General features: G+C 45.0%; 1 protein-coding gene across 1 annotated transcript in view; it reads left to right on the top strand.

The window, feature by feature from the left end:
• LOC137628897 (uncharacterized) overlaps nucleotides 1–23,390 on the top strand; it is an 84,870-nt gene that overhangs the window by 34,366 nt on the left and 27,114 nt on the right. Inside the window, exons 3-4 of the mRNA XM_068360159.1 lie at nucleotides 4,346–6,668; nucleotides 22,547–22,705. Coding sequence (XP_068216260.1) covers nucleotides 4,346–6,668; nucleotides 22,547–22,705 — 2,482 coding nt within the window. The remainder of the gene's footprint in view (nucleotides 1–4,345; nucleotides 6,669–22,546; nucleotides 22,706–23,390) is intronic.

Here is a 23,390-nt window from a genome sequence, read left to right as displayed (position 1 = left end):
TCAGGAAAGAAGACTGGATGGTCTCTTTAGACCTCAAGGACGCCTACTTTCACGTCCCCATCCACCCAGATTCCCAACCTTTTCTAAGGTTCGTTTACGGGAAGGTTGTATACCAATTTCAAGCCCTGTGCTTTGGCCTAAGCACGGCGCCTCTTGTTTTTACGAAACTGATGAGGAATATTGCCAAATTCCTGCATTTAGCAGACATCAGAGCCTCCCTCTATTTGGACGACTGGCTTCTAAGAGCTTCGTCAAGTCGTCGCTGTCTGGAGAATCTAAAATGGACTCTGGATCTGGCCAAGGAATTGGGTCTCCTGGTCAATTTGGAAAAGTCCCAACTCGTCCCATCCCAATCTATAGTGTACCTAGGAATGGAGATTCAGAGTCAAGCTTTTCGGGCTTTTCCGTCGGCCCCCAGAATCAGTCAAGCCCAAGAATGCATCCAGAACATGCTAAAGAAGGACCGATGTTCTGTCAGACAGTGGATGAGTCTGATAGGGACGCTTTCATCACTGGACCAGTTCATTGCGTTAGGGAGACTGCACCTCCGACCCCTTCAATTTCATCTAGCTGTTCACTGGAGAAAGAACAAGACGCTAGAAGCGGTCTCGATCCCTATTTCCGAGAAGATGAAGTCTTCACTGACTTGGTGGAGGGACAACATTCACCTCAGAGAGGGTCTGCCACTGGCTGTTCAGACCCCCAACCACGTTCTCTTCTCGGACGCATCGGACACGGGCTGGGGTGCGACATTAGACGGTCGGGAATGCTCGGGCACGTGGAACGCGGATCAAAGAACGTTACATATCAACTGCAAGGAGCTACTGGCAGTTCATCTGGCCTTGAGAAGCTTCAAGTCCCTCCTTCTAGGCAAGGTGGTGGAGGTGAACTCCGACAACACCACAGCCTTGGCGTACATCTCCAAGCAAGGAGGGACTCATTCGATGACGTTATACGAGATCGCAAGGGACCTCCTCACCTGGTCAAGAGATCTAAACCTGTCTCTAGTAACGAGGTTCATTCAAGGCAACATGAATGTCATGGCAGACCGCCTCAGCCGGAAGGGTCAAATCATCCCAACAGAATGGACCCTTCACATGAATGTATGCAAAAGACTATGGGCCTTGTGAGGCCAACCTACCATAGATCTATTTGCAACCTCGATGACCAAGAGGCTCCCAAGTTATTGCTCGCCGATCCCGGACCCAGCATCAGTTCATATAGATGCCTTTCTTCTGGATTGGTCCCATCTAGACCTTTATGCATTCCCCCCGTTCAAGATTGTCAACAGAGTACTGCAGAAGTTCGCCTCTCACGAAGGGACAAGGTTGACGTTGGTTGCTCCCCTCTGGCCCGCGAGAGAATGGTTCACCGAGGTACTGCAATGGCTAGTGGACGTTCCCAGAACACTTCCTCTAAGAGTGGACCTTCTGCGTCAGCCACACGTAAAGAAGGTACACCCAAGCCTCCACGCTCTTCGTCTGACTGCCTTCAGACTATCGAAAGACTCTCAAGAGCTAGAGGCTTTTCGAAGGAGGCAGCCAGAGCGATTGCTAGAGCAAGGAGGACATCCACTCTTAAAGTCTACCAGTCGAAGTGGGAAGTCTTCCGAAGCTGGTGCAAGTCGGTATCAGTATCCTCAACCAGTACCTCTGTAACTCAGATAGCTGACTTCCTTTTATACCTAAGGAAGGAAAGATCTCTTTCAGCTCCCACGATCAAGGGTTACAGAAGCATGTTGGCAGCAGTCTTCCGTCACAGAGGCTTAGATCTTTCCAACAACAAAGATCTACAGGACCTCCTTAAGTCTTTTGAGACCTCGAAGGAGCGTCGTTTGGCCACACCAGGTTGGAATTTAGACGTGGTACTAAGATTCCTTATGTCAGAAAGGTTCGAGCCACTACAATCAGCCTCTTTTAAAGATCTCACTTTGAAGACTCTTTTCCTCGTCTGCTTAGCTACAGCTAAAAGAGTCAGTGAGATACACGCCTTCAGCAGGAACATCGGATTTTCATCTGAAACGGCTACATGTTCTTTGCAGCTTGGTTTTCTAGCCAAAAACGAACTACCTTCTCGTCTTTGGCCGAAATCGTTCGATATTCCAAGCCTTTCTAATTTGGTTGGAAATGAACTAGAAAGAGTCTTGTGCCCTGTTAGAGCTCTCAAGTTCTATTTAAAACGAGCTAAACCTTTACGAGGACAGTCAGAATCTTTATGGTGTGCTATTAAGAAACCTTCTTTACCCATGTCGAAGAATGCAGTTTCCTATTATATTAGACTGTTGATACGAGAAGCTCATTCCCATCTGAATGAGGAAGACCATGCTTTGCTGAAGGTAAGGACACATGAAGTTAGAGCTGTCGCAACTTCAGTGGCCTTCAAACAAAACAGATCTCTGCAGAGTATAATGGACGCAACCTATTGGAGAAGCAAGTCAGTGTTCGCGTCTTTTTATCTTAAAGATGTCCAGTCTCTTTACGAGAACTGCTACACCCTGGGACCATTCGTAGCAGCGAGTGCAGTAGTGGGTGAGGGCTCAACCACTACATTCCCCTAATTCCATAACCTTTTTAATCTTTCTCTTGAAATGTTTTTTATTGTTGTTTTTGGGTTGTCCGGAAGGCTAAGAAGCCTTTCGCATCCTGGTTGATTTGGCGGGTGGTCAAATTCTTTTCTTGAGAAGCGCCTAGATTAGAGGTTTTGATGAGGTCCTTTAGTATGGGTTGCAACCCTTCATACTTCAGCTCCTAGGAGTCGCTCAGCATCCTATGAGGATCGCGAGGCTCAGTAAGGAAGACGTACTTAAAAAGGCAGAGTAATTGTTCAAATCGACTTCCTTACCAGGTACTTATTTATTTTATGTTTGTTATTTTGAATAACTGCTAAAATGGAATACAAAATACTTAGCTCTTAATAATGTCAACATGTAATGCTGGTCTCTACCCACCCTCCTGGGTGTGAATCAGCTTATATGATCACCGGCTAAGTTTAATATTGAAAAATGTTATTTTTATTAATAAAATAAATTTTTGAATATACTTACCCGGTGATCATATATTAAAGGACCCTCCCTTCCTCCCCAATAGAGACCCAGTGGGCCGAGGAGAAAATTGGTTCTGTGTTGACATGGAGTACTTGAGTACCTGCTCGACAGATGGCGCTGTTGATGTACACCCCCACCTGTATAGCGATCGCTGGCGTATTTTATCCTTAGGTTTTTCTGTCGGGCAGCAGAGCTGACAGCTTATATGATCACCGGGGAAAGTATATTCAAAAATTTATTTTATTAATAAAAATAACATTTTTATGCTTTCGTATTATTATTATTATTAAATGCTAAGCTACAACCCTAGTTGGAAAAGCAGGATGCTATAAGCCCAGGGGCCCTAACAGGGAAAATAACCCAGTGAGAAAAGGAAACAAGGAAAGATTAAATATTTTAAAGAGTAGTATATAAATATTTCCTATATAAACTATAAAAACTTTAACAAAACAAGAAGAGAAAGTAGATAGAATAGTGTGCTCGAGTGTACCCTCAAGCAAGAGAACTCTAACCCAAGACAGTGGAAGGCCATGGTACAGAGGGTTTGATTTTGGAGTGTCCTTCTCCTAGAAGAGCTGCATAATTATGTTTTTATGCCCTAGATAATAACTTTACTACTACATTTGCATAGGTGAATGAATTCAGTGCTCAAATACATTACAGTGCTGTATTAAGGTGTGTTCGAATTTACATCAAAATTCGAGTTACACTATGTCCAAGTAAAGGATTCCTGCCGTAATCTGACGACTTACTATATTAGCAATATATGTCAAGTATATCTCACAAAACGAACTAAACTTGAGCTTTCCTCGCTATGTGTATTTACCACACCTGGTCTTTTCATATAAAAAAGCAAATAGAGAAATATCTATACAGTAGTATAAGGAAATGGAGATGAAGAAAGCAACATACTGTACAAGACACCATTCAGGTACTGGGACATCTATAGACTTTGGTTGAAATTGCAATGTTTGGAACCACTGCTCCCATTTGTAGACTTGGGGTTTGGCAGAAGGTATCTAGTATTTTATCATAAGAGGAACCTGAAATAAAGCAAGGGTTAATTAAGTTGCACCATGTGGTAGGTAGAGTTCAAAGGTAATAGATGGAAAATGTAGGTTTTTGTAGGTTAAGCAAAATATTGTTTTGCTTTTTTTAATTACATTTTATTATTTGTTATTGTGAATATTTGTCTCCTTGTTTGTCATACCATTTGCTTCGTAGTTTATACTCAATAAGTTATTCATTTAAATGCTTGTAGAACGTACTGTATAATCATCATTTTCTCCCATTACATTTCAGATGAAGTAATCCTAGACTCTTCTTCAGCGTCTGAATCAAAGTCCAGCGAGTCTAAGTCCGTTAAATTTTCCGATGACTCTCCCGAAGTGATCTTCGTTACGCCTACACCTGATGTCCTTCACAGCAGGAAGGGAAGACAGAAAGAAAAAGTAAAAGTTAAAGGATACAGGAGTCTATCGCTAACTGATAAAAAGACTGGAATAGATGAAAAAAAGACATCTGGACAAATTCCGCCGTTAGACATCTCACAGACTAATGCCAAAAGAGGTACATCTTCTAAAAGTGAAATGATAGAAGACAAAGTCAATAACAATGATAATAAGAATAGAGAAACTAAGGACATGTTCCAAAGCTGTGATAACGATAGAAGTGGTAGTTCTCCCGTACTTAGTCAGTGTTCTGTTGTAAGTGTCACAGGTATAAAAGGCAGGATTTTGGGGAAAGACCACGTCAGTCAGAATAGGGATGATAACAAAAAAGAAACTGAGGACATACATGATGGCTTCGATGAGGATGGAAGTGGTAGTTCTCCCGTTCTTAGTCAGTATTCTGTTGTAAGCGGCACTGTTATAAGACGCAGGATTTCGGGGAAAGACCACATCAGTCATCAAAAGGGGAATGGTAACAAGAAAGAAACCGAGGACATACATCGGGGCTTCGATAAGGATGGAAGTTTATCTCCCGTACTAAGCCAGCGTTCTGTCATCAGTGCGACTGCTAATAGGCAGAAGGTATTGGCTAGAGACGACATTAAGCATGAAAATGACGGTTTGACTGATTTGGAAAATGATGATTTCTTTGACCAAGATTTCAGTGAAGTAATGGAGGACAAAGTAGTACCCCCAAAACATTCATATAAAAATAAACTCCATTTTGATGATACTTTGAATAATTGGATAGCGGAAGATTCTGTTAATGTGATCTTTAAACCAGGCACTTCAGATGTTAAAGAAGAGATCCTCGAGGATGAGAAAAGTATGACTGCTGCTTTTTGTTTAAAAAATGAGTGGGAGGATCGCGATATCTTTGAGGACACTGCTGTAAAGGAAGCTGAAATTGAAGCTGCTATTATCGGAGAAACAAGGGCAAGTCCAAAGAAATATCCAACAAAAGAAGAAGAGTCGCAAGATCTATTTTCCTCTGTATTACCAACAAAATTTAATGAGATTGATGAGCTCAAGAGATCTTACAGGTGTAAGCTTTCGTTACAGTTGAACGAAAAGTCTAACAAACTCCTTCATAAGGGAAGTGATAGTTCAGGGAGAAACAATTCATTGGGTAGTAGTAGAAGTTCAGTGGGACAGAATGCTGAAAGTGAGATCGAGGAAGAAAATGTACATAGACGTCTTCGCACCAGCAGACACATGCGTAGGATGTTAAAGAGCAGTCATTCCTCGAATTCAAATAATGAGACTGGCTTTAAGAAAACGTCAGGAGAGAACAGGGTGTCTGGAACACCGTCTAGTCCTAGGATGATGGATTATGATGCCCCGGGCAACTGTAGTAATAAAAGTAAAGACATCCAAGCTAGCGTGAAGTGTGTTAGATCAGGAACAAGTGGAAATTTTGAGTATCCTGTAGACCATTCTATGGACATATCACACGATTCAATAGAGACAGCAGAGACCCAGTTATATTCTGATGTTTGTGATGAAGAGATTCCAGATACTCTAGATAAAGATCATACGACTCGCAAGAGCTCACAATTGTGTAATCAATTTGACAAATGCTGTTCGAATGTAATTGACGGGAAGGAGGAGGAAAAATCTGATGCGTGTATTCGTGAAGTCTCGCCAAAAGCACGCATTTTTAGAAGAAGCTTGCACAGTCAGAAGGCCGTCTGTGCAAAGCTGCTTTTCCACAAAAAGCCCAATTTTTCTGATGCATTGATTAGCGGCGAGGAGTTTCCTTGTGGTGAAAAAGAAAACGGTCAGTGCATACCCGAGAGCTTAGACATGGCAGACGATAAGCTTCCTAGCCTTCCTCAGGACTGTAAAGGAGGACTTGGTATGGATGAGGATTCAATCTGTGATAAAAAAGTAGCCTATTTTCACCTGAAACCTTTGGGCAATTTAGGGGAAATTCTTTCTGGATCCCTCGGATGTTTTTCAGCGAAGTATCAAGAGAAAATCTACGTTGTCCTTGTCTGCGAGTTTGGAATTTCCTTATGGACTAGGGACGTCTTGGACATTTTAAAAAGTGGGGAGGATTTGCCAACCAACATGGAAGGAGATAGAGGAGGAGGAGAAGAGGATTTGGTGCGAGGAAACTGGAAAGCATTGAGTGAAAAAAAGTACCAAATAGGAGATATTACACAAATCAGGTACTGTATTTGAATTTTCATTGCTATGGTACTGTTTATAAAAGCATGTTGTACTATAAGGTACTGTATTTGAAGTTTCATTTCTTTCTCACCAGATGCCAGGTAGGCTTTTCAAGCCTGTCAGTTGCCCTGTTTCAGAAACTTTAATTTTTCAATATTAAACTTACCCGATAATCATGTAGCTGTCAACTCCGTTGCCCGACAGAATTCTACGGAAGGGATACGCCAGCTATCACTATACTAGAAGGGGGTGTACTCACCAGCGCCACCTGTGGCCAGGTACTGCAGTACTTCTTGTTGACACCACCTCAATTTTTCCTCTGTCGTGCTTCCGGCAAGACGTTCTTAGATACGCTTATAATTTTGGAGTATTGTTCACGGTTTTTGGTGAAGTATTTCTCTAAGATTTCAGCTTTCGCTATACTGGAAACCTTTCTATTAGCTTAGATAGCTTTTATTTTGTTTTGTTTAATGGTTAACGATCTTTTGCTTGATTTGGAATCCCCCTTGACTAACTCTTTGATTCAAGATGTCCGACCTTTCACAAGCCCCTCCCCATAGACGATGTAGGTCTTGTAATAGGCGTATTCCGAAGGCCTCGGTTGATCCTCACACCGCTTGTTCCGACTGTAGGGAAAGACCCTGTCAGTTGGAAGATCGATGTGAGGAATGCGCCGGACTTTCGGAACTTGAATTTGTTCGATTCCTTAAATATTCAACTAAGTTAGAGAGAGAGAGAGTTAGGAGGAGTTCTTCTCGCTCTTCGCTTTTTTCCTCACCTCATGATCCTCAACCTTTTCCTCCCCCTGTAGTGGCTACCCCCGAACCTACTATTTGTGCTCAGCCTGATATGTCCGATGTTTTGCGTGCCATTCAGGCTTTAGGTGACAAAGTGGAATCGGTAGTTAGTGACCATAAGTCTCTCTTGGCGGACGTCAAAGAACTTAAGGTCAAAAGTGCAGTGGGAGGTGGTAGTGCCAGTGCAGTGCCAAGTGCTAGTGTCAGTGCGGTGCCGAGTGCTAGTGTCAGTGTCAGTGTTGTGCGTGAGGGTACTTCTGTGCGTGCCAGTCGTCCTCCCAGTCCGGGACCTCTTGCAAGCTCCCAAGCCCAGGGGAGAAGCAATGTCGAAGGGCAAAAGGGTTCGGCAGGCCTTGATCGGCGCACAGAAGTATCCTCGGTGGTTGCGGGCGTGTCTTACAGAGACCGTCACTCCCACCCGCAGACGATTGAGCCCTTATTTTCCTCGTCTGCTGGAGAAATTTCGGGGAGAAAACGCTGGACTCAGGTCTCAAGACCTCTTAAACGTAAAGTCCAGACCTCAAGAGTTCTACAACCCGGATGCAGTCATTGGATTAGCTCTGACTCTCCGCAGTCATCAGGTGACTGTACACCTCCTAAGAGAGGTAAGGCGATACCTCAACAGACCTCATCTTCTGTTAAGGCTTTGCCTCAGCAGACCTTAGCGTCTGCTGATCCCAAGATGTCTTTGCTGCAGTCCATGCAGTCGCAGCTTGCGGTCTTAATGCGTGAGTTTCAGGCTGAGAAGGTTGCACCTCCTCCTGCGAGCGCTCCGCCTCACCGCAGTCCAGTCTGCCAGGCGTACGAAGTTGAGGTTCCTCAGGCTACCTTACCGCGGTCGGAGTTGCCAGTTACCAGCGTTGTGCAGCGACCTCCGCCTTCCTTAAGACAACCTCAACAATGGGAACAGGAGTCTTATGCCTTACTCCCTCCTCTTCCTCTTGCGGTTAAACCATCGAGGCAACAACCTCTTCCATCCATGAGGCAGCCGCCTCAGCTCTCGCTGCAGCCACCTCAACTTTCCTCAAGGCGAGAGCCTCAACTCTTAAGGCTAGCACCTCAGCAACCTCAACTCGTGAGACAGGAACTGAGTTCTGCGCAGCCACTACCTCAACTCTCGCAGCTCACACCTCAAGAACCTCAACTCGTGAGTCAGGAACCTGCTACTGCGCATCCACAACCCTTGCAGCAAGCGCAACGCTTGAGACAGGAAGCTCATGCTAGGAGTCAGCCACCTCAACCCATGCACCTACCTTCCTCTACACTTCTTGACCAGTCTTTGCAGCCTGAACCTCAGGTTTTAATTCAGCAACAGAGACTTGAGGATGAAACCGCAAGTGTTTATGCACCCGCTTGTCAAGATTCCGCTGTTCAGCATACCGCTGTTACTTTACCTCTCACTTCGCTACACTCTGGTGATGAGGTTTCTGAGGAGGAAGCTGCGCACCTAGATCCCTCTTCGGACGTGGAGGAACCCAAGTCTTCTCCTCTACCCATTGACTTTCGTAAGGTCCTGGCTCTTTTCAGAGAGGTATACCCGGACCATTTTGTTTCTGCTACCCCCCGCTCTCCTCCATCTGAGTTTTCGCTGGGCATGCAACCTGTTAAGTCGGCCTATACTAAGCTCGTCTTTGCTAGATCCTCTAAGAGAGCTTTAAGAATATTAGGGGATTGGTTGCAGTCCAAGCAGCAACTAGGGAAGACGTCCTTTATGTTTCCACCTACTAAGCTGACTTCTAAGGCGGGCATATGGTATGCCACAGGAGAGGAACCAGGCTTGGGAGTCCCTGCCTCTGCCCAGGCTGACTTCTCAAGTTTGGTCGACTCTCCTCGTAGATCAGCGATGAGGCGCTCTAAGGTCTGCTGGACCTTTTCCGACTTAGACCACTTCTTAAAGGGGGTATTTCGTGCCTTTGAGATTTTCAATTTTCTTGACTGGTGCCTGGGAGCCTTGAGCAAGAAGACCACCCCTGCGGACAAGGACTCAGCCATGCTTATAATGTCCTGCATGGATAAAGCAATTCGGGATGGGTCCGGCGAGCTTGCTTCAATGTTTGTTTCTGGAGTTCTTAAGAAAAGGGAGCAACTTTGCACTTTTCTTTCTTCTAGCATCACACCTTGTCAAAGGTCTCAACTCCTTTTTGCTCCGCTTTCTAAGTTCTTGTTCCCCGAAGAGCTTATCAAGGATTTGTCTGCGGCCCTGATTCAGAAGGACACTCATGATCTTGTGGCCTCTTCAGCTCGTAAGGCTAAGGTTGCTCCCTCAGTTCCCAGAACTTACCGCACCCCAGTGGCCGATACTCCTGCTACAAGGTTTATTCCGCCCTTTCGTGGCAGAGCCCCCAGTCGAGGAAGCTCCCGTCCAGACTCTTCCAGGAGCAGGTCTAGGAAAGGTCCCAAGACTTCAAAAGGCAAACACTGACTCTCCTCCTCTCCAGACAGCAGTAGGAGCCAGACTCAAGACCTTCTGGCAAGCTTGGGAAAGAAGAGGTGCAGACGCCCAGTCTGTCAAGTGGCTAAGGGAGGGTTACAGGATACCATTCTGCCGCAAACCCCCTCTGACCACTTCTCCCATCAACCTCTCTCCCAACTACAAGGAAAAGGACAAGAGGCTAGCGTTACACCAGGAGGTGTCGCTCCTGTTACAGAAGAAGGCAGTGGTTATAGTCCGGGACCATCAATCCCCGGGCTTCTACAACCGTCTCTTTCTGGTGGCCAAGAAGACAGGAGGTTGGAGACCGGTGCTGGACGTCAGCGCGCTCAATGCTTATGTCACCAAGCAGACGTTCACTATGGAGACGACGAAGTCGGTCCTAGCAGCGGTCAGGCAGGAGGACTGGATGGTCTCGTTGGATCTGAAAGACGCTTACTTTCACGTTCTTATTCATCCAGACTCCCAACCTTTCCTGAGATTCGTTTTTGGAAAGGTTGTGTACCAATTCCAAGCCCTGTGTTTTGGCCTAAGCACAGCTCCTATGGTGTTTACGCATCTGATGAGGAATATTGCAAAATTCCTCCACTTATCGGACATCAGAGCCTCCCTTTATTTAGACGACTGGCTGTTAAGAGCCTCCACGAGTCGTCGCTGTCTGGAGAGTCTCAACTGGACTTTGGACTTGACCAAGGAACTGGGTCTATTAGTCAACTTAGAAAAGTCCCAGCTCATTCCCTCCCAATCCATAGTTTACCTGGGAATGGAGATTCGGAGTCAGGCTTTTCGGGCTTTTCCATCGGCCCCAAGGATAAGCCAAGCCCTAGAATGCATCCTGAGCATGCTGAAGAGGAACAGTTGCTCGGTGAGACAGTGGATGAGTCTAACAGGGACCCTGTCATCGTTAGCCCTGTTCGTCGAGTTAGGGAGACTCCACCTCCGCCCTCTCCAATTCCATCTAGCAGCTCATTGGGACAAGGATTTGACGCTCGAAGCAGTCTCTATCCCTGTCACCAAAGAGATGAAGACCACTCTCTTGTGGTGGAAGACCAACCTCCTTCTCAAGGAGGGCCTATCGTTAGCGATTCAGACCCCCAATCTTCATCTCTTCTCGGATGCATCAGACTCGGGCTGGGGCGCGACCTTGAACGGACAGGAATGCTCGGGAACATGGAACAAGGAACAGGAAACGCTCCACATCAACTGCAAGGAGCTGCTAGCAGTTCATATGGCCCTAATGAACTTCAAGTCCCTCCTGCTAGGCAAGGTGGTGGAGGTGAACTCCGACAACACCACAGCCTTGGCTTACATCTCCAAGCAGGGAGGGACCCATTCGAGGAACCTGTACGAGATAGCAAGGGACCTCCTCATTTGGTCAAGAAGTCAAAACCTCACTCTGGTAACGAGGTTCATTCAGGGCAACATGAACGTCTCAGCAGATCGCCTAAGCAGAAAAGATCAAGTCATCCCCACGGAATGGACCCTTCACAAGAGCGTGTGCAACAGACTTTGGACCTTGTGGGGTCAGCCTACGATAGATCTGTTTGCCACCTCCATGACCAAGAGGCTTCCTTTGTACTGTTCCCCAGTTCCAGACCCAGCAGCAGTTCACGTGGATGCTTTTCTGCTGAATTGGTCCCATCTCGACCTTTACGCATTCCCACCGTTCAAGATCATCAACAGAGTCATTCAGAAGTTCGTCTCGCACGAAGGGACACGGCTGACGCTGGTTGCTCCCCTTTGGCCTGCAAGAGAATGGTTCACAGAGGTACTACAATGGCTGGTCGACGTTCCCAGGACTCTCCCTCTAAGAGTGGACCTTCTACGTCAACCTCACGTAGACAAGGTACACCCAAACCTCCACGCTCTTCGTCTGACTGCCTTCAAACTGTCGAAAGATTCGCTAGAGCTAGAGGCTTTTCGAAGGAGGCAGCCAGAGCGATTGCCAGAGCAAGGAGGGTATCCACTCGTAGAGTCTACCAATCCAAGTGGGAAGTCTTCCGAAGCTGGTGTAGAGCCAATGCAGTTTCCTCTACCAATACCTCTGTAACCCAAGTAGCTGACTTCCTATTACATCTAAGGAATGAGAGATCCCTTTCGGCTCCTACGATTAAGGGGTACAGAAGTATGTTGGCTTCAGTTCTCCGCCACAGAGGTTTGGACCTTTCTTCCAACAAGGACCTTCAAGACATCCTTAAATCTTTCGAGACTTCTAAAGAACGTCGTCTTTCCACTCCAGGCTGGAATCTAGACGTAGTCTTAAGGTTCCTTATGTCTCCTAGGTTCGAACCTCTCCAGTCAGCTTCCTTCAAAGACCTTACCCTCAAGACTCTTTTCCTCGTCTGCCTTGCAACAGCTAAAAGAGTTAGTGAGGTTCACGCCTTCAGCAAGAACATTGGGTTCACATCCGAATCTGCAACATGTTCTTTACAGCTCGGATTTTTAGCTAAGAATGAACTTCCTTCACGTCCTTGGCCTAGATCGTTTGAAATTCCTAGCCTTTCCAACATGGTGGGTAACGAGCTAGAAAGAGTTCTTTGCCCTGTCAGAGCTCTGAAATATTATCTTAATAGGTCAAAACCTATACGAGGACAGTCAGAAGCCTTATGGTGTGCAATCAAGAAACCTTCGATGCCTATGTCCAAAAACGGAGTTTCGTATTATATAAGGCTTCTGATTAGAGAAGCCCATTCTCACATGAAGGATGAAGACCTTGCTTTGCTGAAGGTAAGGACCCACGAAGTGAGAGCTGTAGCCACTTCGATGGCCTTTAATCAGAACCGTTCTCTGCAGAGCATTATGGATGCAACTTATTGGAGGAGCAAGTCAGTGTTTGCATCATTTTATCTTAAAGATGTCCAGTCTCTTTACGAGAACTGCTACACCCTGGGACCATTCGTAGCAGCGAGTGCAGTAGTAGGTGAGGGCTCAGCCACTACATTCCCTTAATCCCATAACCTTTTTTAACCTTTCTCTTGAATGCTTTTATTGTTGTTTTTTGGGTTGTTACGGTAGGCTAAGAAGCCTTCCGCATCCTTTTTTGATTTGGCGGGTGGTCAATTCATTCTTGAGAAGCGCCTGGGTTAGAGGTTGTGTAGAGGTCCTTTAGTATGGGTTGCAGCCCTGTATACTTTAGCACCTTACAGTTGATTCAGCCTCCTAAGAGGAACGCTGCGCTCAGTAAGGAAGACGAACTTATTAAAGGCAGAGTAATGGTTCAAGTCGACTCCCTTACCAGGTACTTATTATTTCATTGTTATTTTGAATAACTGATTATATGAAATACGGGATACTTAGCTATCTTATAGTCATGTACACTGGTTTTCACCCACCCCCCTGGGTGTGAATCAGCTACATGATTATCGGGTAAGTTTAATATTGAAAAATGTTATTTTCATTAGTAAAATAAATTTTTGAATATACTTACCCGATAATCATGATTTAATTGACCCACCCTTCCTCCCCATAGAGAACCAGTGGACCGAGGAAAAATTGAGGTGGTGTCAACAAGAAGTACTGCAGTACCTGGCCACAGGTGGCGCTGGTGAGTACACCCCCTTCTAGTATAGTGATAGCTGGCGTATCCCTTCCGTAGAATTCTGTCGGGCAACGGAGTTGACAGCTACATGATTATCGGGTAAGTATATTCAAAAATTTATTTTACTAATGAAAATAACATTTCTATGGTATATAAATGTATGTTATATCGTAAGTTATAAAGTTCTTTGTTCCGTTACTCTATACAAACCTTCGCTATTTATAGGGGATATTACTTTCGGCGTAGCTGAAAGATGAGCCATAAGATTTTAGCACGGGATAGCTACCCCAATCGCTAGTTAGTAGGAGGGGGAGGTAGCTGGCTACCGCGCTCACACACCTTGGCTGAGCACCCACTTTGCTTTTGTCTTGGTAGAGTGTGGACGTTGCCGCTCTCTCCCGGCTTAAACTTGGCTTGCCATTTGGTTATCAACAATTAATTCTGTTTTTTCTTTCTCTTTTCAGTGTGTGTGTGTTTCCTTCTGACTGGCCTCACGCGCTCCTATACTGGACCCGAGGGCCACTCCTGCGGTATCTTCATGTCTGACCTTGAGTCGGATCCTCACCAGCTGTGTCCGTCTTGGTGAGGCCAATGGTGTGACCCGGACAGCACTTGTTCTGAGTGTTGGGAGTGATCTGCCTCGCATTGGGAGAGGTTTGGGCACTTGAAAAAGAAGTCGTCTAAGCGAGATTCTTCTCCTTTGGGGTCTTCCTCAAAGTCAAAGAAATCTCGGACTTCATCTTTTATCCCCAATCTCTTCCCGAAGCTGCTCCTCGACTGGTCATCTGTGGGGAACGGTCGAGTAGCAGTGCAGCCCTATTAATCCCAGGTCAACCTTGAGGGTCAAGGGACAGTACCATTTATTACTATTACAGTGTTATTAATTGCTAAGCTACAACCCTAGTTGGAAAAGCAGAATGCTATAACCCCAGGGGCTTCAACTGGGAAAATAGCCCATTGAGGAAAGGAAACAAGGAAAAGTAAATTATTCTAAAAACAGTAACATTAAAATAAATATCTCCTATATAAACTATACAAACTTTAACAAAACAAGAGGAAGATAGATAAGATAGAATAGTGCGCCCGAGTTTACCCTCAAGCAAGAGAACTTTAACCCAAGACAATGGAAGACCATGGTACAGTGGCTATGGCACTACCCAAGACTAGAGAACAATGGTTTGATTTTTGAGTGTCCTTTTCCTAGTAGAGCTGCTTCCCCTAGCAGATACTACCGCTAGAGAGTTATGGGGTCTTTTGACTGGCCAGACAGTACTACATTGGATCCTCCTCTCTGGTTACGGTTCATTTTCCCTTTGCCTACATACACACTGAATAGTCTGGCATATTCTTTACATATTCTCCTCTATCATCATACACCTGACAACACAGATTACCAAACAATTCTTCATCACCCAAGGGGCTACTGCACTGTAATTGTTCAGTGCCACTTTCCTCTTGGTAAGGGTAGAAGAGACTCTTTAGCTATGGTAAGCAGCTCTTCTAGGAGAAGGACACTCCAAAATCAAACCACTGTTCTCTAGTCTTGGGTAGTGCCATAGCCTCTGTACCATGGCCTTTCACTGTCTTGGGTTAGAGTTCTCTTGCTTGAGGGTACACTCGAGCACACTCTCCTATCTTATTTCTCTTCCTCTTGTTTTGTTAAAGTTTTTATAGTTTATATAGGAGATATTTATTGTTGTTACTCTTTTTAGAATATTTTATTTTCCTTTTTTCCTTTCCGCACTGAGCTATTTTCCCTGTTGGAGCCCCTGGGCTTATAGCATACTGCTTTTCCAACTAGGGTTGTAGCTTAGTAAGTAATAATAATAATAATAATAATAATACGATTCTGCCCCTTCGCCCGAGGACTGCCTGCTCTTTTTCTGATTTGGTGCAGATGTTGCCATCGCTGGGTGTAGATGGCCCCCAGCGAAGGAAGTTCTGTTTGAATTCCTTAAGTTGGGTGCTGGGAGGAAGCATACACCGACTTCCTCAGAGGTGGATCCTTCCCCTTTTGGGCGCAGCACCAGACCACCTTGGTGTTGTTGCTGAAGACTGCACTTCTCCCCCTGGGGCTTGGGAAAAGTAAAGTCCGAGGCAATGTCCTCCTTCGGGAGGACATCTCTCCTCTGCGAGATTGTTTCATGACCAGCTTGTGACTTCTGAGCAGACTCTCTCTTCGGAGGAGCCTGCTAGACGGTCCCCTTCTGGGGTTTGTCGGGTGGAGGAGTCTTGACTCCTCATCACCCTTTGCGTTCTCCCCCTCTGCGATAAGGAGATGCCTGTTTGAGCCTTCGGATTCTCATGACATTGACCCTTTGGGGTCTTGTTGAGCCTTTGGCTCTTGTAGCGTTAAGCTTTCGGGCTCTCGTTGTGCTGAGCCTTCGGGCTCTCGTGACCCTGGACCCTCGGGCTCTAGTTACACTGGGCGTCTGGGATCTCGTGACCCCAGGCCTTCGGGCTCTCGCGACTTCAGGTTTTCAGGCTCTCGTCATGTTGAGCCTTTGGGCTCTCATGATCTAGAGGTCGCATGACTCCCTCGGCACTCACCTGCCACAAGGCGGCTTTTGCCACCTCGCCGCTATTTGCCTCCACTTCTATCTCCCTTGTGTCGGTCCCCAAGACCGACTGCACCGGTTCCCTCACAGGCCCGCAAGCGCCTGTCTTCTAGGGATCGGCACCCACAAGATCCGGTTCAGGGCGTTCGACATAGGGATGCACCGAAGCAGAGCACTACTCCAAGGGACCAACACCCGGTAAAACCCTTGGTGGTTAGACCGGTGTCACATTTGCTTGCAGGTAAGATGATTAACTAACCTTCTTTTCAGGTTTACAGACCTAGGGCTCCTGGCTGCCCAAGGGATCCTCCTCCCAGCTCCTCAGGTGGTAGAGGCGTAAGGTCTTCTCTTTTGGAGGAATTCCTGCCCCAGCGCAGGTAGCCGAAGGACTTATTCCCCATTCCTAAGTCCTTGGCAAGAGCTGCTGCGCCTCAGCAAGAGAGGCCTAGGGAAGCCTCTCCCAGAATGTCAGCAAGATACTCCCCGTCAACTGCTTACGTTGACGACTTTGACCCACCCCGGGCTACTATGTGTGAGGGCTAGGAGGTGGATGAGCAATTTGGTCTTGAGTACGACCTTTTGCCTAGAGCCGCTAGCCCTAAGCTCACGGAGGTGGAGCAGAAGGAGTCTGAGCATGCCTTATGGTAGGTCTTGTCCTGCATTAGATCCCTCAATGGGCTGTCAAATCTATCAAAATCCCTGAAGGTGAGAAAGACATTGTCCTTGACCAACTCTATATCCCTCAGAGACCCCCGAGGACCAATGCAGCTTTGCCCTGGTCAAAGGGGATGAAGAGTGCCAGAAGGAAGGTAGTGTCGCAGACTACACGCTCCTCCACCTCCCTCCGAACAGGCTCTTCCTCTAAGCTCCTCTTGCCATTGTTTGTGCAGCAGAGGAGATGTTATGAGGTAATGAACAAGTCTCTTCCAGCTTTACCTCTTCATCTCCCTAGAGGCTCTCACAAGAGGTGTTCCCTTTGAGAGATTGTCGGGACTCTCGGCTTCAGAGATCATCAACCAGGAGATGGTTACGAAGTATGCCATAGTCTACTTCGTGACTGGACCTCTGGTTGGGATTGGTGGGTCACTTGATCAGGTTTGAGGACTGGCCTCGTGAGTTCATCAGTCGATGGAGAACTTTCTCTTGTCTGGCATCAGGACGATCAAGTTCCTCTCCCACCAAGTTGTTAATCTACGGGCGAATACCATCCTGAAGGTAAGTAACTCGATCATCGAGAAGTTCCATTGACATCTCCTGCAGGCTGAGGTACCCAGGCTGAGAACCTCCTCTTTCGGGGGGAGTTCTCTTTTCATCCCGGAAGACGTCGAACAGGTGACAATCTCTCCCTCAACTGACTCGGGATCCAGTCCCAACAAGCTCCTATGCGGAGGGATCCGCGAAGGAGCTGGCTTTTCGGGCCAAAGTCCAGACCATGTTGTAGAAGGGTGCTCTCCAAGAGGTCCTCGATGGGTCTTTAGGCTTTAGTCGACTCTTTCTTAAAAAAAAAGGTGTTAGAAGGCTGGAGAGAGACCAGTCATCAACCTCTTGGCCTTGAACAGGTTTGTCAGTCAAACCCAGTTCAAGATGGAGACTGCCGACACAGTCAGACAAGCAATAAGACCGCAGGACTTCATGTGTACTGGATCTCAAGGATGCATACTTCCAGATCCCAGTCCATCTGACTTTAAGGAAGTATCTAAGGATCATATTCGACCAGAAACAATACCAGTTCAAGGTGTTTTAGTCTCTCCACGGCACTTCAGGTCTTTACGAGAGTGTTCACCCTATTGTCATCTTAGGCTCACAGAATTGGTATCCGTTTCCTAAGATATCTGGACGACTGGCTGATTCTAGCAGAATTGGTGGCGAACCTTCTTCAACACCAAGACAAACTTCTGAGGATTTGCCAAGATCTGGGGATCATGGAAAACAAGAAGTCACAAATGCTCCCCTTTCAAAGACCGGTATATCTGGGCATGATAATAGACACCAAAAAGCACAAAGCATTTCCATCAAACGAAAGAATTCATAGGCTGAGGAAGGTAGCAGGGCCCTTCCTCAGGCGAGAAGAGCTTCCAGCCCAGAACTGGCTGCATCTCATAGGCCACATATCATCCCTGGCCTGTCTAGTACCCAATGGTCACCTCAGGATAAGATCCTTCTAGTGGTACCTCAAGTCCCAGTGGAATTAGGCTTCCAATTCCCCGGACACCCTAGTCCATCTAGGGTGAGAGGTAAAGACGAACCTCAGGTGGTGGGTGGCAGACGAGAACCTCTGCAAAGGGGTTGACCTTCTCGTCCCTCCTCCAGAACTGATGCTCTTTTTGGGTGCATCAAAAGAAGGGTGGGGGCCCCATATGCTGCATCACACCATCTCCAGCCTTTGGTCTGAATCAGAAGGGTACTAGCATATAAATTTAAGAGATAAGGGCAGCCTTTCTTGCCTTCCAACCATTTCACCAGTTCCTGGCAGGGTACTCCATGTTCTTGATGACCGACAACACCACGGTAGTAGCCTACTTAAACAAGCCATGTGGTACCTTCTCGCAGCCCCTGTGCCATCTAGCAGTATAGATACTCAGATGGGCATAAGACAACTTGGTATCCCTATTTGCTTGCTTCATTCCAGGCAAGAGGAATGTGCTTACAAACAATCTGAGCAGAACGACTCAGGTAGTGATCTCCGAGTGGTCTTTGAATCATCTAGTAGCCAACTAAGTCCTGACTTTGTGGGGTTCCCCGACAGTGGACCTGTTTGCTACAGCCCTGAACTTCAGGCTCCTGCTTTACTGCTCCCCAGTCCCAGACCCCCAGGCTCTATGACAGGATTCATTCCAACTATGGTGGGACAACATCAATGTTTACGCATTCCCCCATTCTGTCTGATAAGAATAGTCCTCAACCAAGTCAGAATAAGTGAGAACTTATCGATGACTTTGATAGCTCTGCTATTGTATCACTCAGAATGGTTCCCTGAACTTCTGCAGCTCCTGACGGAGCTACCAAGGGAACTTTCTCCATGACACGATCTACTCAAACAACCACATGCCAACATCTTCCACAAAGCCATAGCTTTATTTTGACTTCATGCCTGGAGACTGTCCAGCATCTTCTCACTCAGAGAGGCTTTTCGCAACAAGTTGGGGAATTGATGGGTGGACACCTCAGATGCTCTTCAGCGTTTGTCTACCAGGCTAATTGGTCTGTTTTCTGTGGTTGGTGTTGTGGAAGGGGTATCACTCCCCTCTATTCAAACAATAGTGGAGTACTTTGTATACCTCTTGGTTTCGGCAGTCATAGGCTACTGCTCAGCCTTGAGTCTCGCCTTTAAACTGAAGGGAGTAGATATTTCTTTTCTCAAATGAAGTTATGAAATTACAGTACTTGTCCCAAGTCGTAAGTTAGATCTCCTCCTTGCAACGTAGTTTTAGTCTTTAGTTGGAAGGGACCTCCCTACGAACCATTATGCCAGGCAACAGATTGCCACCTTACTCTGAAGACGGTGTTCCTACTCGCTTTGGCTTTGGCCAAGAGAGTCAGTGAACTGCATTGTCTATCATTACTTTCAAAGTTGTCATATTACCTCCCAAGTTGTCATATTACTTCCAAATTTGTCATGTTTATAAGATATTAGTGTCACAGAACTTCAGTTCATTAGCTGTTGATTTATTGTTAATCAATGCCTTTCGGTATTGTATAATGTAAACCAAAGTGTAATTTTTTCCAAAGTGAAAACGAACCTTTCGCCCCTTACCATAGTAGGTAAAGCATTTCAGCAAAAGCTAGACTGGTTGTTGAATTGTTAACAAGATAGTTGTGTAATGAGAGGTGAGTGATAGGGAGAGTCATGCCACCTGTCAGACAGAATCAATGCTGCTCTCCCTCACTCTCATGCTGTTTGGTCATCTTCTTCATTACTTTGCTGTTTGTTATATTGTATATTTGTTTGGTGCACTTACTGTATATATCTAATGGACTCTTAACAAGTCACACACTCATATGGATGGGATTCTGTCTTTTTTAGTTTTGTGCCAGAGTTCAGGATCAAAGCCCAGAACATGTCAATTCTTTTAGACTTCAATTTGGGGATTCAAGATAAGATGCATTTTAGTTGATGATATCTGAAGAGAACTCTGTTGTCCAGGCCTTTGTGTCAATGGCTCTTTGTTAGCATTGGCAGGAAGTAGAATGAATGTCCAAGAACAGCACTTTTTTCTGGGTTGATGAGACGATCAAGCGATTATATGCATTGTCTGATGAAAGCTCACCAAGTCAAAGGTATTGGCTTATTGTTGTCTTCAGAAAGAAACTATCTGTATTTCATGTAATGAAGGCTGTGTTCTGGAGGTTGCCTACTACCTTCACTTCCATTTATCTTTGGGAATATACCCATAAGTCCTTGGACACCTCTCCCCTTTGTTCTGCGGTGGTTTCGAGTTGTGTATCCAGTCCTGCCCCCTCACGGGACAGATAAGCTTATCATCTGAGGTAGCACTTTTTACATATATCCATAATAAAAGGTAGAATTACTTGCTCTTCTACTTTTTATTTCTTCCCTCTCTCTTGGGAGTGCAGCAGCCCTGAGTGTTACACACTAGATTAGATATCTGGATTATAATACAACAGCTGTAGTACTGGTTTTCTCTAATGGTAAGGTTGGACAAATGTTTACTAAATCTCTTTTCTTATATCATACCTATTATGATATTTCCAACAACATTCCTCTATAGTGAGAGTTTTTTTGGAATTTAGTATAGATTTTTTAAAAATAATATTACTGTACTGGGTTTCCATGAACTATTACTGGTCCAGCCATTAGCAGCTTCTGCTTTCCTGTAATTAGCTGTAACTAAGTTATTTGGGTCATATATCTCAATGCCTCACTTATCCAGGAAGATTAACTATTTCAGCAAAGTTAAAAAATCCAGCTTGATTATAAAGTGTTTTGTATTTATCTACCTGCCATGGTACTTCCCTCAATTTTGGGAGGTAGCTGACATAAAAAAAGAACAGAAGGGAATTCATCTTGAACACATTCAAATTCTGTCTCTCTGTCACTTTCGTTCCCCACAACTCCAATCCATACATCACAGTTGGTACAATCACTTTCTCATACAGAACTCTTTACATTCATCCCTAACCCTCTACTCTACACCACTCCCTTCACTGCCCCCAACACTTTACATTCTTCTTTCACTCTTTGGCATACATCTGCTTCCAATCCACCATTTGCAGCAACAACAGAACTCTGGTACTCAGACTGATCCACTTGCTCAAGTAACTCTCCATTCAACATGACATTCAATGTAGCACCACCCTTCTTTTTTATGCATCTCGTAACCTTACTCTTATCCACATTGACTCTGAACTTCCTTCTCTCACACACCCATCCAAACTGTCACTAATCAACACAACTTCTCCGAGTCTTCAAACAATACAGCATCATCCGCAAACAACAACTGATTCACCTCCCATTCATGATCACTCTCATCTATCAGTTTCCATCCTTGACCAAGTACTCGAGCATTCACCTTTCTTACAGCTCCATCAACAAACAAATTAAACAACCAGGCAATATCACACATCCCTATCTCAGCCCCACTCTCACTTGAAATCACTGACTCACAATTTATGGTAGCTATAAAAACATGAGTACTGTACTATATTTTAAGTTGACTTCCTTCTCAATCACCCTTCTCAGTCCAGAGATAAGGTTGAAAGTGTCTTAACTGTTGGGAAGGTGGATAGGACTATCCCTTCATTTACTTGTTTCGTAAATACACTGTTAACGACTCAACATCTGTTCCTGTTTGTGCTGAAGCACCTCCTATTTCAAAGAACTTGGGATTGTCTACTTAAAAAGAATACAAAGTACTTTTAAATATCATGATGCTAAAATCATACTGAAACTGATTTTTGTGATCATATTTGTATCGTATATTTGGGATTTTTCCAAAACGTTTATACTTGTTTAAAAAGTCCTAACATCAGAATAAGTAAACCATTCATTTGGATTTATGTGTTGAGAAGTTTAAAAGCTTGTGAGTAGGAAGAGAGAACTAATTTGGTAGGACACAGCCATATCAACTGCTGATGCAATCAATTTTGTCATGCCTTTATAATTCCCTTCCTTGGAAAGGTAGACAGAAATCATCTACCATAGGTCAGGTACAGTATATAGTATCATTAGAAATAAGGATGTATTTAATGTCATTTATTTAGATTTCTGGAAATACTGTCCACTTAGATAGCTAGGTAACTTTAGTGAAAATTGAAGGCACCTAACCAGAGTAAGGAAACAGATTGCCACAATGAAATTGATAGTCTTAGTGTGTAATTTTCTGAGGAGAAATCTTGTTGATCCATATTTTGCTCTTTTAGTTGCCATCACCAGATCTGCTTTTTGTATTTATCTTTACATATAATAAGAAACATATCAGTCCTTAGATATGGTTAAAGAAATGTTGGATATGTATTATTCAGGCTTTCGTTACCTTTGTGAACTTTTGATTTTATCATGGGGAGCCTAAATAACTCGGATCTTTGTTTACAGGAAAATTGTCACAGTCTCTCTCACGTCAGATGATGAAGAAATAAGATGTTTAGTTGCAGTCAGCAGAAATGGAGATCCTGCCCTGTGTATAATACATTTGCAGTATGACTTAGAAGGGGACTGGCTTATCACAGACAGATCTATCAGCATATCTCACGGGTGAGTATTTTGCACTTACGAGAATTGTGGAGGTCTCGAGATTCTTAGGAATGTATACAAAAGCACTTCAGTTGGTCAGATGTTTACGAGGTTTGGCGTTTTTGCAAGTAACAGAGTCTTTTAAGTAGTAAAGTCCCTTTATTCCAGAGGTCACTTAAAAATCCAGAGCTGATGGTAATATTTTAGCATTCCTAGCGTAAACAAAGTGGCACTTCACATGCTGTTCAGTTTCTGAAATTTATGAATTTGATAAGCATTGTCGGTGAAATTTACAGATTGCTAGATTTAATTTCACAGATATTGAACTACTGTACTGTACACTGCCCAACCCTATTGATTGCACCTGTCACTAGGGAATAGTTTCATAATGATTTTCAGTCTGTCGCAGCCACATAAACTCTTGGTCATACATACATATACCAAAGCACTTCCCCCAATTTTTGGGGGTAGCCGACATCAAACAAATGAAACAAATAAAAGGGGACCTCTCCTCTCTACGTTCCTCCCAGCCTGACAGGGGACTTAACCGAGTTCGGCTGGTACTGCTAGGGTGCCACAGCCAACCCTCCCCCGTTATCCACCACAGATGAAGCTTCATAACGCCAAATCCCCTACTGCTGCTACCTCCGCGGTCAACCAAGGCACCGGAGGAAGCAGCAATGGAATATCAAATGATAATTACTGC

Source organism: Palaemon carinicauda, chromosome 36 (genome assembly GCF_036898095.1).
Source record: "Palaemon carinicauda isolate YSFRI2023 chromosome 36, ASM3689809v2, whole genome shotgun sequence".
In the NCBI taxonomy this organism is placed as follows: domain Eukaryota; kingdom Metazoa; phylum Arthropoda; class Malacostraca; order Decapoda; family Palaemonidae; genus Palaemon; species Palaemon carinicauda.
This window is presented reverse-complemented; position numbering and strand designations above follow the sequence as displayed.